Below are 13,399 nucleotides of genomic sequence, written 5' to 3'. Positions count from 1 at the left end.
TTTAAAGCTTTTTTTGTAGTAAATCAGATTCTTGATTATGATGATGATGGTGATATAATAATAATAATAATAATAATAATAATAATAATAATAATAATAATAATAATAATAATAATAATAATAATTTCAGTTATTAATTCATTACTACCACCACTTATTCTGCTACTAATAACAATGTAGGCTTTGCTGACAAAAAAGGAACAAGGGCAAAGACAGAATATTACATCCTGTGGCTTGATAAGTACATTACTAAACAATTCAAATCCTGTCTGGTACATATAAGGCTTTAGTAAAGATTTCATTTTGCTTCTGTCTTCAGAGTCCTCAGATACTCATATAATCTGCTGCTATGTCCAAGTTCAAAAAATAGATAAAAGATGTTTTCTTCTATATAGGATGAATTAATCTAAAATTATAGTATCACAGAATGTACAGATTGGGATAGACCTTGGAGGTCATCTAGTTCAGTGATCCCCAACCCCCGGTCCGCGGACCGGTGCCGGGCCGTGGAGTACCTGGCACCGGGCCGCGCAGCGGCCGGGGGCCATGATCGCTGCAGCGGCCGGGGGCCATGATCGCTGCAGCGGCCGGCCAATTCCTGAAAAAAACCTAAGAGCGCCTGCGCAGCTACGTAGGGCTAGCGTAGACAGCGCTAGTAGCGTAGCCTTGCGTAGGCGCAGTTTGTGCTACGCTATCTACGCTAGCCATACTGAACTGCGCCTGCGCAAGGCTACGCTACTAGCGCTGGTCATCGACGCGCTCAGCGGGCCACGGTAAAATTATCAAAGGCTGACTGGTCCGCGGCGATAAAAAGGTTGGGGACCACTGATCTAGTTCAACTCCCTCTGCAGTGCAGGAATCTATTTGTATAGCATATCCTGCAGACTACCATGCAGCTTATTAAAGGGGCAAAGGAGAATTTGCAGCCAATTGCAGCAGTTAGTTTCATTGTTGAATAGTAATTATCATTAAGATTGTTTTTTCTGTCACATCCAGCCAAAATCAATTTCTTTGTAAAACCGTTACGTCTTGAAGAGTTTCAGAAACAGCTCCAGGAAATTCTATCCCATCTTCCACATGACAGTCCTTGAACACATATCTATTGTGTCTCCTTGCAAACTTCTCTTCTAAAATAAAACATGCCCAATACCTCCAAGGATTCCTCATAAGCTTTCCCTTCCCTTTCCCAACTTGGTTGCTTTTCTCTCAAAATTTTATCAATGTATTTATACAAATGCGATGCTAGAAATGGACATCATATTCTAGATGCAATCTGTCCAGTGCCAAATAGTAACAATGACTTCTCTTAAGCTTGATCCCACTTCATGGGTGAACTGTTGAGCAGTAAAGTTGTTCCTACCACCTTTACATGTTCTAATTAGCTGTTTCATTTTTCAAAATAGGTTTCTGCCCATTATTCCAGCTTGTCAACATGCCCTCAGATTAGGATAATGACCTCTAAAGTGCTTGCTATATTCTGATTTATAGAATATGTTGAACAACACAGGATCTAAATGGAATCTTGCAATATACCAATTCAGAGCTCTCCCCAGAACCACAAATATACACTTATTGGGCACTGTTGTTCAATCTCTGTCTGCATCCATCTAACATACCATAATTAACTCAAATTTTCTTATCATCTCTATTAGAATTTCGGATAGGTCTTTGTTGAATGCTTTGCTTTGAAAGGAACATTTTCACATGGTGATAAACATATGTATGTAGTACCTAATGTTTTTACGTTACTCATTTTTTATTACAAAGTGCCAAGAACGGAATTCAGGTTTGGGTTTCACTATAGATTTATATTTTGCCTTTATTTCATATAGGTCCAGGTCAGGGGTGGATTCTGGCAGTAACTACTGCTGGTTCGATTGTGTGTGTGCGCGCGCACTTGATGCGTGCTTTGCACACATGCACAGTGCAATAAAAATGCTTCTGCGCATGCACAGAAGCAAAAAACAAGATAGTGCCACCTATGGCGGACCGGGAGAACCTGTCAGGCCTGAGTCTCTGCCGGTTCCAGCAATCCAGGCCACCAAAACACTACTGATTTGGCCGAACTGGTCCAAACCAGTAGGAACCCACCACCGGTTCAGGTGGTGTATACAATGCTCCCACCTCCTTTTCCCCACAACAATAACCCTAAGAGGTGAGTTGGATGGGAACAGCAACCAAAGTCACTCAGCTGCCTTTTATGCCTAAGGGAATCTTACACTTCACAATCTTGCACTTTCTAGCTCTTATCTTCTCCATCAAACTGGCTCTCACAATTTAGCACCGGTCTAATATTATTTTAAATGTAGGATTCCTGAAGAATTTTCTGCTCTAGCAAAACACTTGGTAATTCATGCCTGTGCAACTTGTGAGCTGGGAGATGAGAGAAATATGATTAGTTCAAAGTGCAGTGCTACTGAATTCTAAAGCTGCAAATCAAAGGCAATAAAACAATTTCTGGCAGAGAGGATGAAAAGATAGATTTGCTATTATCCTTCTCCCATTAAAAAAAATAAAAAACAGATGATATCAACTCCATTACAAGAGAAATGGAGAACACAGCTGTTAGGTACCCAGGAGAAATGAAGCTGGATAACCTCCAGGAAAAGCATCAGATTTCCTTTATCTGTCTAACTTGCAGGCAGCAGTTCCAACTATCAAGGAATCTATGAATGCTGCAGCAGGTGTGTTAGTATGAATATGAAAAGCAAAAGGAAACGACTTCATTTTCTCCTTCAGATTAATACATTTCATCTTTAATCACAGAGAGAAGTGCCTGTGTCTTGACTGGGCGCCATTCAAAAATGATTTGAAGGAAGTGCTCTGGACCTTGTGAGTGCAACACTCTTCTGCTATTCATTAAAGTAGCCTTTTTTTTCCAGGTTTCTATGTAAGCCTGAAAGAAAGGCGTCACTGCTTCAGGGAAACGACTCATTAAAGTTAACATGAAGCAGCTACATCTTTTCCTATGGATATGTGATGTGTTTGGTTAAGGAGTTGGAGGCAGATGCTGTATTCCTCCCCCACACAAACATGAAGAAACAAATTTTAACCTTCAAATCTGAAATGCTATATAGCCTTTCCCTTTTCTCATTATTGAGGACCTGCAGCCAATATTTCTACAAAAAAAACAACAACAAGGAATTTGGCCATATATTTGCCAAATATATGCATTCAGTGTTATGGTTTCCCTGAAGCCTGGAAGTTCATGATATCTAAGTTTTCAGTAAATAAGAACTATGCTTGGCATTATACCATGTTTTCCCAAAAATAAGACACAGTCTTATTTTCTTTTGACCCCCAACATAAGCACTTGGCCTTATTTTCGGGGAGGTTTTATTATTTTTGAGGTGCAGGAGGTGGTGAATGTGGTCACTTCATGGCTGCTGCTGTTTTGCAAGATTTTTGGGGAGGTTATTTTGGGGGAGGGCTTATTTTAGCACATGCACTCAAAAGCCCAACTGAGCTTATTATGCAGGGAGCTCTTACCTTTGGGGAAACAGGGTAGAGGAAAAACTGTTTGGCAGAGAGCTATAATGCCACTATGAAATAACTTTAACTCAAAATGTTGCACTTGAAGTATATCTTCATTTTTGTCTAAAAAACAGACCCATCATAATAACAAAATGATTGTCCTCAATTCATGACTACAGAGGGTTTGAAGCATCACTTTGATACAGAAATGAAGTGAGAATTCCAAGAAATGGTACTGAAATAGGGAAGTAGGACCAAATACTATTCTCTTCTGAAAAAAGTAACCTTAAGGAGCAAAAAACAAAACCTCAAATGATCCTATGATCCGCTAAGAGGTTTTTTTTTAAATTAATGCAAAGTTTTCTGGAAGAATAGTTTTTACATCATCTATTTTTCCAGGCGCAACATTGGACATTTGTCTACTTCTGCCACCAATTATGGTTTTCTTTGGCACAGATTGTTAGGGTTTTTTAATTTCCCTCTCTGCTTACTATATATTCAGACTTACCCAACATGCTCCTATGATGAGAGATTAGATCAGTTTTTTGAAAATGGGAAGAATTATTTTTTATTTCAGAATTCTTTTTCAATACCAACAAAAGCTCTTGAGGCTTTCTAGGAACTAAAAGGCAATATTTCACATATCTGAAGCAAATATAGGGATCATCTCTTACCCCTACACAACTCACACATACAACATAAATCAACAACCTCAAAATGAAACACACAATAAAAAGAATTTTTATCTTGCAAATAACCACTATATTCAAGTTCTGAATTTTGGCCAGTAAAAGCTCGGATACATGCTGGTTTGTTTTAAACTAGTCATCATATTTCAGTTTAAGCTATCTCAATGGCTGTTTTGAGATTAAGGGGCGAGGGAAAAATATATTGTGCCTTCAGTTACTGGAATAACAAATTAAACAAATAGCATTGCTGATTTGAATTTCGTAAACAGTTTATTGTAGGTCATGAATGCACAAATGTCATTCTCCAGGTGTTGCCTCTTACATCTCCTAGTATCTTCCCTATTGGTGATTCCACTGGGGCTATTGTGATTTATTCTTCAGAAATATTTGCAAAGCTTCACAGATACATCAAAAACATACAGGGATGATTTTTAAAAAACCCAAAGATATATTTGCATGCATGTGCTTTTTGGCAATAGATTTGTATTGAATCCTGTTTAGTTTTCATTGTTTGAATTGATGTAAATAAATTAAAAACTATATCAAATTTAATGGAATAGATATTAAGCACATGCACAAGTGTATATATACATGTGCATTTTGCTTTGCCACAAAAGAGTACCTTGCCATATATCAAGAACTGTGAGCTTAGTATGCAGATTATAGATACATTTTAGTGAAAAGAGTCTGTCATATTTGAGTAAAAACTCTAGATTAATAAAATACATTTCTCCAATCTCTACCTTTGAGCTTGTTTTTATTAAAGATTAGCCTATAACCTGCCATTGCCCGGGTATTTATTTATTTATAGGAGGAAAATGTCCAGACCAAATGTAATTTCTAATGTTGGATTTTCCCCCTTACTAGAGGGAGCCCCCTTGTGGAGTACTGTGAAGCTGTTACCATTGTGGAGTACTGTGAAGCTGTTACCATGACATCGTCTACTGCGCTGTACAGTAAAAGCTATTTTATGGCAGTACAGTAGAAGCCATTTAAAGGCACAACAGGCTGCATCTTAACAGAACAAACCTCCCCGCCCCCAGGCGGTGTTAGGGGTGTCTTCTGTGTACCAAGTTTGGTTGAAATTGCTCGAGTCGTTCCAGAGTTATGCTGGAACACACACACACACACACACACACACACACACACATATAGATTGCCCAATCCTAGTCCTTGTGCTTAAAGTTTAATTCAATGTTTAAGAATGAAGTGTTTTTATTTCTTTGTATGTGTTTGACTGTCATAATAATGAATCATTATTATAGTTCATTGCACAGTAACCCATATGTTTAAACTGGCATTATTGTTGTTGTTGTTGTTGTTTTAATGCAATAAAGCATTAATTACAAATATTATGACAGTTGAAAGGAATAAAAAAATAGAGATTTTCATCACGAAAATAGCAATAACTATAAGCTAAGAGAGACCATGACAAAAACAAAGTCATTTTTTCCTCCATAAAATGCTGCCATAGGCACTAATTATAATAATATGAGAGACAAGAAAAGAGATGTGCCCAAAAACTCTCTAATATTTGACAGGAAGAACAGTGAAACTACCAATGTTATTAACAGATATGTGAGTGGCACAAAGAGCAAAAAGAATAACGAAGTCTTATTGGCTTGGTTCACAGGTCAAATATGTGCCTTAAGCTAAAACTGGATGAAACCAAGACCTGTTTTAGGGGACATTTTAAGGAATGAAATAGATACCTTAAGGCTCTACAAATTCCTAAAAATGTAAAGCATAGGTAAAAGCCTTATTTTCATCCAATTTGGGGAGTTTTGCCAACTGCAAAAGGGATGGCAAACTCAGGCAGTCTGCAAAAACAATTTTACATTTGTGGATAAGGAGGATGAGCCAACATTTGCAATGCTGTATATGTAAAACAGATGTCCAAATAACATGAATTGTCCTTAATTACTAAAAAAAATGGGTGGAACTAAATTGTTCATCCTTAAACAAGAATGCCTTCTCTAAATGATTAAATGATGGTTTAAATTATCAAAACATCTAAAAGAGCTATATATGCTCATACAAAACATTCTGTTTTAATCTTGGTGTTAAGGTAGATTCCTGGGTCAGGAAGTTGTGAAAATTTCAAAATCTAAAATATACTAACAAAAGCATATTTTATAGATGAACAAGAGACTCACATCCTTGCCAATCAAATCCTCCTGATTTTCTACAATTCCCCAGGGAGCTATTCCAATCGTGCAGATCTTTCCTCTAGATTTTGAAGCATGGTCTTTCAGTGCATCACCAACATGCCGAATAACTCCTGAAAAAGAAATGCCAACATATGACAGGATGACATTAATATTTGCTATAAAAATGTCTGTATGTTAAATTGTGTGATACAAAAATGAAAACATTATGAGTCAACTAGAGATCGGGCAATTGGATTAAGATTTAAAATAAAAGTGAGAAAGCCAGCCATTGTATAGTTCAGGATTTCATGGAAAGCTTTGGGCATAAATAGAAAAAGTTTAACCAGAGCTTGCACTTAACCTTGAAGATAAGTGATAACAGAATTCATGATCATAGCTCAGTGATGACGAATCTTTTTTGGCTCCTGTGCCAAAAGTGGAGGGGAGGAATGCAGGGGAGTCATGTGCGGAGGGGCCACACCCATAATGCTATGCGCACAGCCAGCACCCGTCTTTTGGTGTTTTTTCGCCCTCCCCAGGCTCCAGAGGCTTTCTAGGAGCCTGAGGAGGGCGAAAACAGGCTCCCTCGCCCTCCCTGGATGCCAGAGGCCTCAGGAGCTTCCCTGAAGCCTCCGGAGGACAAAAAACAGACCTACAGGGAACCTGGAAGTTCAGGAATGGTGACTTCCAGTTTGTCCGTAGGGCTGATTTTTGACCTCCAGAGTCTTCAGGAGGTTTCCCTGAAGGCTTCAGAGGGCGAAAAACAGACCTACTGACAAATCAGAAGTCACTTCCAGTTTGCTTGTAGGGCCGGTTTTTGCCCTCCGGAGCCTTCAAGAAGCCTCCTGAAGGCTCCGGAGGGTGAAAAACAGAAGTTTGGGGATTGTGACTTCCGGTTTGTCGGTAGCTCCGTTTTTCACCCTCCGGAGACTTCTGAAGGCTCCGGAGGGTGAAGAACGGACCTATGGCAAACCGGAAGTCACTTCAAGGAAGCCTCTGGAGGCCAAAAAACGGCCTCAAAAGAAGGCCGAAGTTAATTGGCCAGTGTGCACCACTTGTGGCACACGTGCCATAGGTTCGCCATCATGGTCATAGCTAATTAATTACATGCATTCTTGCCACTTTTTTTCTATCTTGAATAGGGATACAGAAGTTGTGGTGATCCTGATGTTTTTGGACTGCAACTCTCAGCCACCCCAGCCAGTACGGCAATGGCGAGGAATGCTGAAAACTGTAGTTCAGCATCATTTGGATCAGAGACTTGGCAAAAGCAAGAATTAGGTTTTTTGTCTTTTTGGTTTATACAGTAGAATGGTTTTCATTAAACAAGCTAATTTAGATTGTACTATTTTTGACTGAGTGGATGTTGGAGTAAGCTGAGAGGATACTGGAAGTTTCTACATTGGGTTGGAATATATAGTGTTCATGTATGTATCAGGGAGAAGAAATGAGCAATGATCATCAATACCTTATGAAGATTCCTCAATTTCTATTGCACATTCTATTGTATGAAGATCTCAAGTTCATAATTTCCACACAGAAAACAGAGACAATAATTTCTCTGATCCCCAAATTCTACTTATCCAATCCATTATTGTTGTATTAAATTGTCAAAAATAATAATATAAAGAGGTGGAGGTAGCATGGTCCAATGTTTACCTGCCTGACTGCCAGTTCTATATCTTTGCAGTCTGTTTAATACTCTGATGTTAATTTCAATTTAGGAATACACTTTTAATAAATTATTTCAACCCTCTGGAGTTGCATTAAACTATCATCTCAGTGCCATGGCTTTTTGCTCTTTGTCCATGGTTATTGTCTTTGCTGCTGTTTTAACTGAAAATAGCTGATACAATTGGCAGGCAAGGAAGCAGCAGGCATTTAACCTTCCTCTCCACCTGGACAGTATCTTGACAAATATTGTTAATAGACCTTTCCTTCCAATGAGAACAACAGCAGGAGTGGTGTGAGAGTTGTGACCATGTCATTAAGAGATTTTTTTTAAAGTTCTTCCTTAGAATCGTATTTTGGTTATCTACATTTTTATAAAAGATGTGCCTGCTAAATGAAAATGTGTATTTAATGTGATGTTTATGAAAAAAGGAAGGAAAGGAATGTGCAGTGATATATTTCTTTGACAAGCCTTCTGAGATATACTTGGTCCAGTGATTTTTCTCTTGACAGTTTTTATTACCTGTATTTACTCCGCCTGTAAATATCCATGCTCCAGTTGTCATAGCAGCTTTAATGAGGCCTTTCCCAAATACTTGTTTGAGTTTTGGTTGCAGTTCAAAATTCTGGAGACCTCCATGTACTGAGATGAGGAGTTTCGGTAGTTCAAGCTGCCATTCCTTGGTCATCAAGTGTAGAAGAAGATCAGGTTTTGTGTCAAAAGACACCCGCACATACTAGAGAGCAAGGGGCATTGATGGAAAATGTAAAAAAAAAAGAGTTAAGTTTGTAATAAACATATTGATTCCATCTCTGGTAACATGAAAAATAAGAGGCAAGAATATTAAGTATATTCATCATCTTGAATTGACCAAATATTAAAAAGACACACACACACCGGGATGGGAACAAAATCTAATAATGGCAACATTTAGCTAAATGGAAATTCTATCAATGGGGTTTTTGTAATAAAGTAAGACAATTCTATAAAATTGTTGTATGTTCTCTATGGTTATAGAGTTACTAAACATCGGTATATAAGATAGCTAACACTGAACCAGAAGATTTCATTTCATTTCAAGGTTCATCATGCACTTCATCATACATGATTGATCATGCATTTCATGATCATGATGATTATTATCATGATGATACAAAGTTCATCATGCATTTCAAGGTTCATCCTCATTCTTAATCAAAAATGGTTGTAAAGAGTACTTGGGGTTCTGGGCCTTTGGATCAGATTATGATAAAATAGTTTCCCATCCTATGTCCTTACTACTGATTAATTAATTTAACTCTAAATTAACTATTTTGATCTGTAGCAATACTGGTGGTTTGCAAATGCTGGAACAGAAAATATCTATTTATTTATTATCCCATCTTTATTATTGTTATAAATAACTCAAGGTGAGCAACATAATAATATTCCTTTCTTCTCCTATTTTCCTCACAACACAATACTATGAGATTGGTTGGGCTGAGAGAGAGTGACTAACCCAAGGTCACCCAACTGGGTTTCATGACTAAGGTGTAACTAAACTCAATCTCCTGTTTTTTGAACCAGCACCTTAACCACTGCACCAAACTGAAAGTCACTCATTGGAGGAGCTAGCAATGGAACGTGGGCACTAATGCAGCATCTTCAGTTTATCTATTTCATTGTTAAATGTGACGTGTAAACATTGTCTTAGTATGAAAAGCCTATCAGCAAAAATAGTTTGCCAGTAATGGGAAGAAATGTGTTGCAATTAAATGAGACAGGTTTTTTTTTAATTCAAGCAATATTCTATTAAATATTGCTTGAGTTAAAATTACATTACATAGCATAAGATCAAGAGAATTTTAAAATTGCTTGGAGGTGGGAGATTGCCCCTGTGACTATGTAGGATAGATGGGGAGGAAGCTAACCACCAGATCACAAAAACACAAGAAAGTGGTCAGGCGAGGAGATCCAAACTCTTTGGCAGTCTCACACTGCAATGGACAAGGATATAATTTTGCAGCTACTAAGATTGTTGGATAAGCAGGCACAAAAACAGCCAGGGAAGTGATTGAAACCTGGGAAACAGGCCCCAGTCAGTCAACAGGAGTGCTAATTTACCACCAGCCTATCAAGTACTTAGAAGGCGAGGGCTGGGCAATACAAGCAAATGACAGCTAATGACTTAAAAGCCAGTCATCAACATACCCCAATCAACATCTAAAACCCACATATACCAGGCACTAAAAATACCACACACAGAACAGCACACACTCTGCTAGAGAGAAGTTCCCTGAAGATGGGTTCCAGCATGAGTCCGAAAGCTCAGAAGACAAAACCTCTGGTGACCGATGTAGATTGGATCCTGCAACATTATTGTGGCACACGTATATTCGCCTTCCTTCATGAGAATCTTAAAACCTACTCAGCATACTGATTACCATTTTGAATCGATAATTGACAAACAGCAGTAATACAATAAAATACCGATTTTCCAAGATTGAGAGATACATAGAGTAAATTATGAGTTGCTTTAAAGAAATTCCTGCTACCTTTATCCAGAGAAATTGTTTCTATCTCCATGGCAGTAATCATCCCAAAGATAGAAAAAATGGATTATGTAAGCCAAGGTCTATTCATGTAAGTACAAAGGCAGTAAATCTGTGTAATTTATTTGACAAAGCATTTCATGTGCAGGCAAAATAGCATCCTGAATTTGTGTCTTCAATAGGCTACACAAACTACTGGATCCTCTCTAAATATTCGTGTGACTGTTTCAAGACTCTCTATAATCTTCTGATATATGTATGTGTGTGTATGTGCATGCGGGTATGTGTGAATACTCAGAGGCTACTTCCCTCAAATGATTTACATATGCCTCTAAACTCAATTGTTATTATCTCTTTAAGAAGTACCATTTAATGATATGCCAAGTTTATATTAATCTTTTAATTCCTATTTATTGAATCAAGCCAAATTCAAACATTGATTTAGGAACCTTTTAGATTTTTACAGTAAAGTTATATTAAATTAATATTAGAGGTGGAGCTGAAGGAAAAAGTATGAGAAGGGGGAAGGACAGGAATCTAAGGTCAGCAAACTTAACAATAAATTCTTATTAATCTAAACACCATAATTATCCCTCATTTAACACAAAATAATGTTGAATTTTGACATCTGGGGGACTGGCATTTAGGTTACATTGTTTCTACAATTACACAATTGAATATATGTCAGAACACTATTTGCCCTCCATTTACAATTATATAATCAGTAGTGTAGCTTAAAAACTGGCCTGGCAATATCCACACCAGAAACTCACAAAGTTTTGTAGTACCCATAAGCCTTAGGAACAATGAACACAGTGTGTCACCAAAAGCATGGGTGCTTCTGGGGGCACAGGAGAGACGCAATAGAAGGCAAATGACAAAACGTATATATAGGCACCAAACCTACAATATACGTAATTGCTGTGATGCACATATCTAAGTCTGGGTTTGGCACTCTAATGACATTGTACATGTCATCATTCTTACATAATCTCAGTTTGTTGCAGATGCCCATAGCTGCATGCTTGCTAAATCTTATTAAGATCTAATTGCAAGTTCAATGCATCTTTGATTATTTAAAACATTTATATAGCTGTCCATCTTTCAATCAACTTTGAACAACTCCTAATCATATAAAAGATATATGATATATAAAGACATAAAAATATATGACAGATAAGACAGATAAAATTGAATATAAAATATACATTAAATTATATTAAGGCTATAAAACTCAACTGATTAAAACATTAAAAACAACAACATGTGGTGCCAAATCAGTTCTATTATGGGATTATCTAGTTTTCTCCCAATACTTGGAGGAAAAGGCAGGTCTTCAAAACTTTATAGTGGATGCCTGCCAAACTTCAGGCGGCACAGTGTTCCATAGGCAAGGGCTGCCACAGAAAGGCCGTTAAGAACTGGATGAGGCCGTTAAGAACTGGATGAGAGCTAACAAACTGGTACTCAACCCGGACAAGACCGAGTGGCTGTTGTGTTTCCCTCCCAATAATTTGGCCAGTGTTCCATCGCTCAGGCTGGGGGGTCAAATTTTACACCCCTCAGATAGGGTTCGCAACTTGGGAGTCCTCCTGGACCCACAGCTGACTCTTGACCATCATTTATCGGCTGTGACCAGGGGGGCATTTGCCCAGGTTCGCCTGGTGCGCCAGTTGCGACCCTACCTGAACCGGGAGGCCCTCACAACAGTCACTCGAGCCCTTGTGATCTCTAGGCTGGAATACTGCAATGTGCTCTACATGGGGCTGCCCTTGAAGAGCATCCGGCGACTTCAGCTAGTCCAGAATGCGGCCGCGCGAGTGATCGTGGGTGCACCGTGGTTCGCCCACATAACACCTATCCTCCGCGAGCTGCGTTGGCTACCTGTTGATCTCCGGGTGCGCTTCAAGGTACTACTTACCATCCATAAAGCCCTCCATGGTAGTGGATCTGAGTACTTGAGAGACCGCCTCCTGCCGATTACCTCCCTTCGACCTATTAGATCGCACAGATTAGGCCTCCTCCGAGTTCCATCAGCCAGTCAGTGCCGACTGGCGACTACACGGAGGAGAGCCTTCTCAGTAGCAGCTCCGACCCTTTGGAACGATCTCCCCGTGGAGATTCGCACCCTCACCACCGTCCAGACCTTCCACACAGCCCTTAAGATCTGGCTATCCCGTCAGGCCTGGGGATAAGATCCTAATTCGCCCCCACCCGAATGTTGAATGAAAGTTGTGTTTTATTGTTTTATTTTTTTTCTCATTCACGTATTGTCTTATGTTTTGTCTTGCACTCCCCCTCCCATGAATTGTAAGCCACCCTGAGTCCCCTCAGGGAAAAGGGCGGCCTATAAATCACAAATAAAATCTAAAATCTAAATCTAAAAAAAGGCATGCTTCCTAGCTCCCATCAGATGGCAGTATTTAGAGGGACTAGGAGCATACCCACTCCTCTGACTTATGTCGTTAGAGAAAGATGGTTCTACAGATAACCTACGCCTGCGCCATAAAGAGATTTAACGTGATGATCATCATCTTGAATTGTACCTGCAAAGAAACTGGAATCCAGTGCAGTTTGTGCAACAGAGATGTTATATGGGCAAACCTAGGGTTCCCCATTACTATGTTCGCTGCTGAACACCACTGGACAAGTTCGTCGCTTTAACTTGCCGCTGGACAAGTTAAAGTTTTTGTGTTGTGTACAAAGGCAGCTCCATTATACCATACTTATTCTACACTGCTACACTGTAATAATTGCATTCATAAATCTTTCTCTCTTTTCTCTCTCTTTATATACGTATGTTGTAGAATAAGCAAAATAATACAGCTGTTAAAATAAATGAAACTACAACTTTTCACAGCAAAATACTTTTGGAAAGGGTAA

The 13,399-nt window shown here is 38.8% G+C and overlaps 1 protein-coding gene across 2 annotated transcripts in view; it reads right to left on the bottom strand.

The window, feature by feature from the left end:
• The window catches only part of LOC148045419 (transient receptor potential cation channel subfamily M member 3-like), a 238,653-nt gene that overhangs the window by 14,107 nt on the left and 211,147 nt on the right, over positions 1 to 13,399 (bottom strand). For both annotated transcript variants that reach the window (XM_087715994.1, XM_087715995.1), the window contains exons 4-5: positions 8,508 to 8,721; positions 6,320 to 6,444 (exon numbers count right to left, since the gene is read on the bottom strand). In XM_087715994.1, coding sequence (XP_087572120.1) covers positions 6,320 to 6,444; positions 8,508 to 8,721 — 339 coding nt within the window. The remainder of the gene's footprint in view (positions 1 to 6,319; positions 6,445 to 8,507; positions 8,722 to 13,399) is intronic.

This window comes from Thamnophis sirtalis, unplaced genomic scaffold, assembly GCF_051295495.1.
Source record: "Thamnophis sirtalis isolate CommonGarterSnake01/CBP01778 unplaced genomic scaffold, rThaSir2_p1.2 scaffold_5, whole genome shotgun sequence".
NCBI lineage: Eukaryota > Metazoa > Chordata > Lepidosauria > Squamata > Natricidae > Thamnophis > Thamnophis sirtalis.
This window is presented reverse-complemented; position numbering and strand designations above follow the sequence as displayed.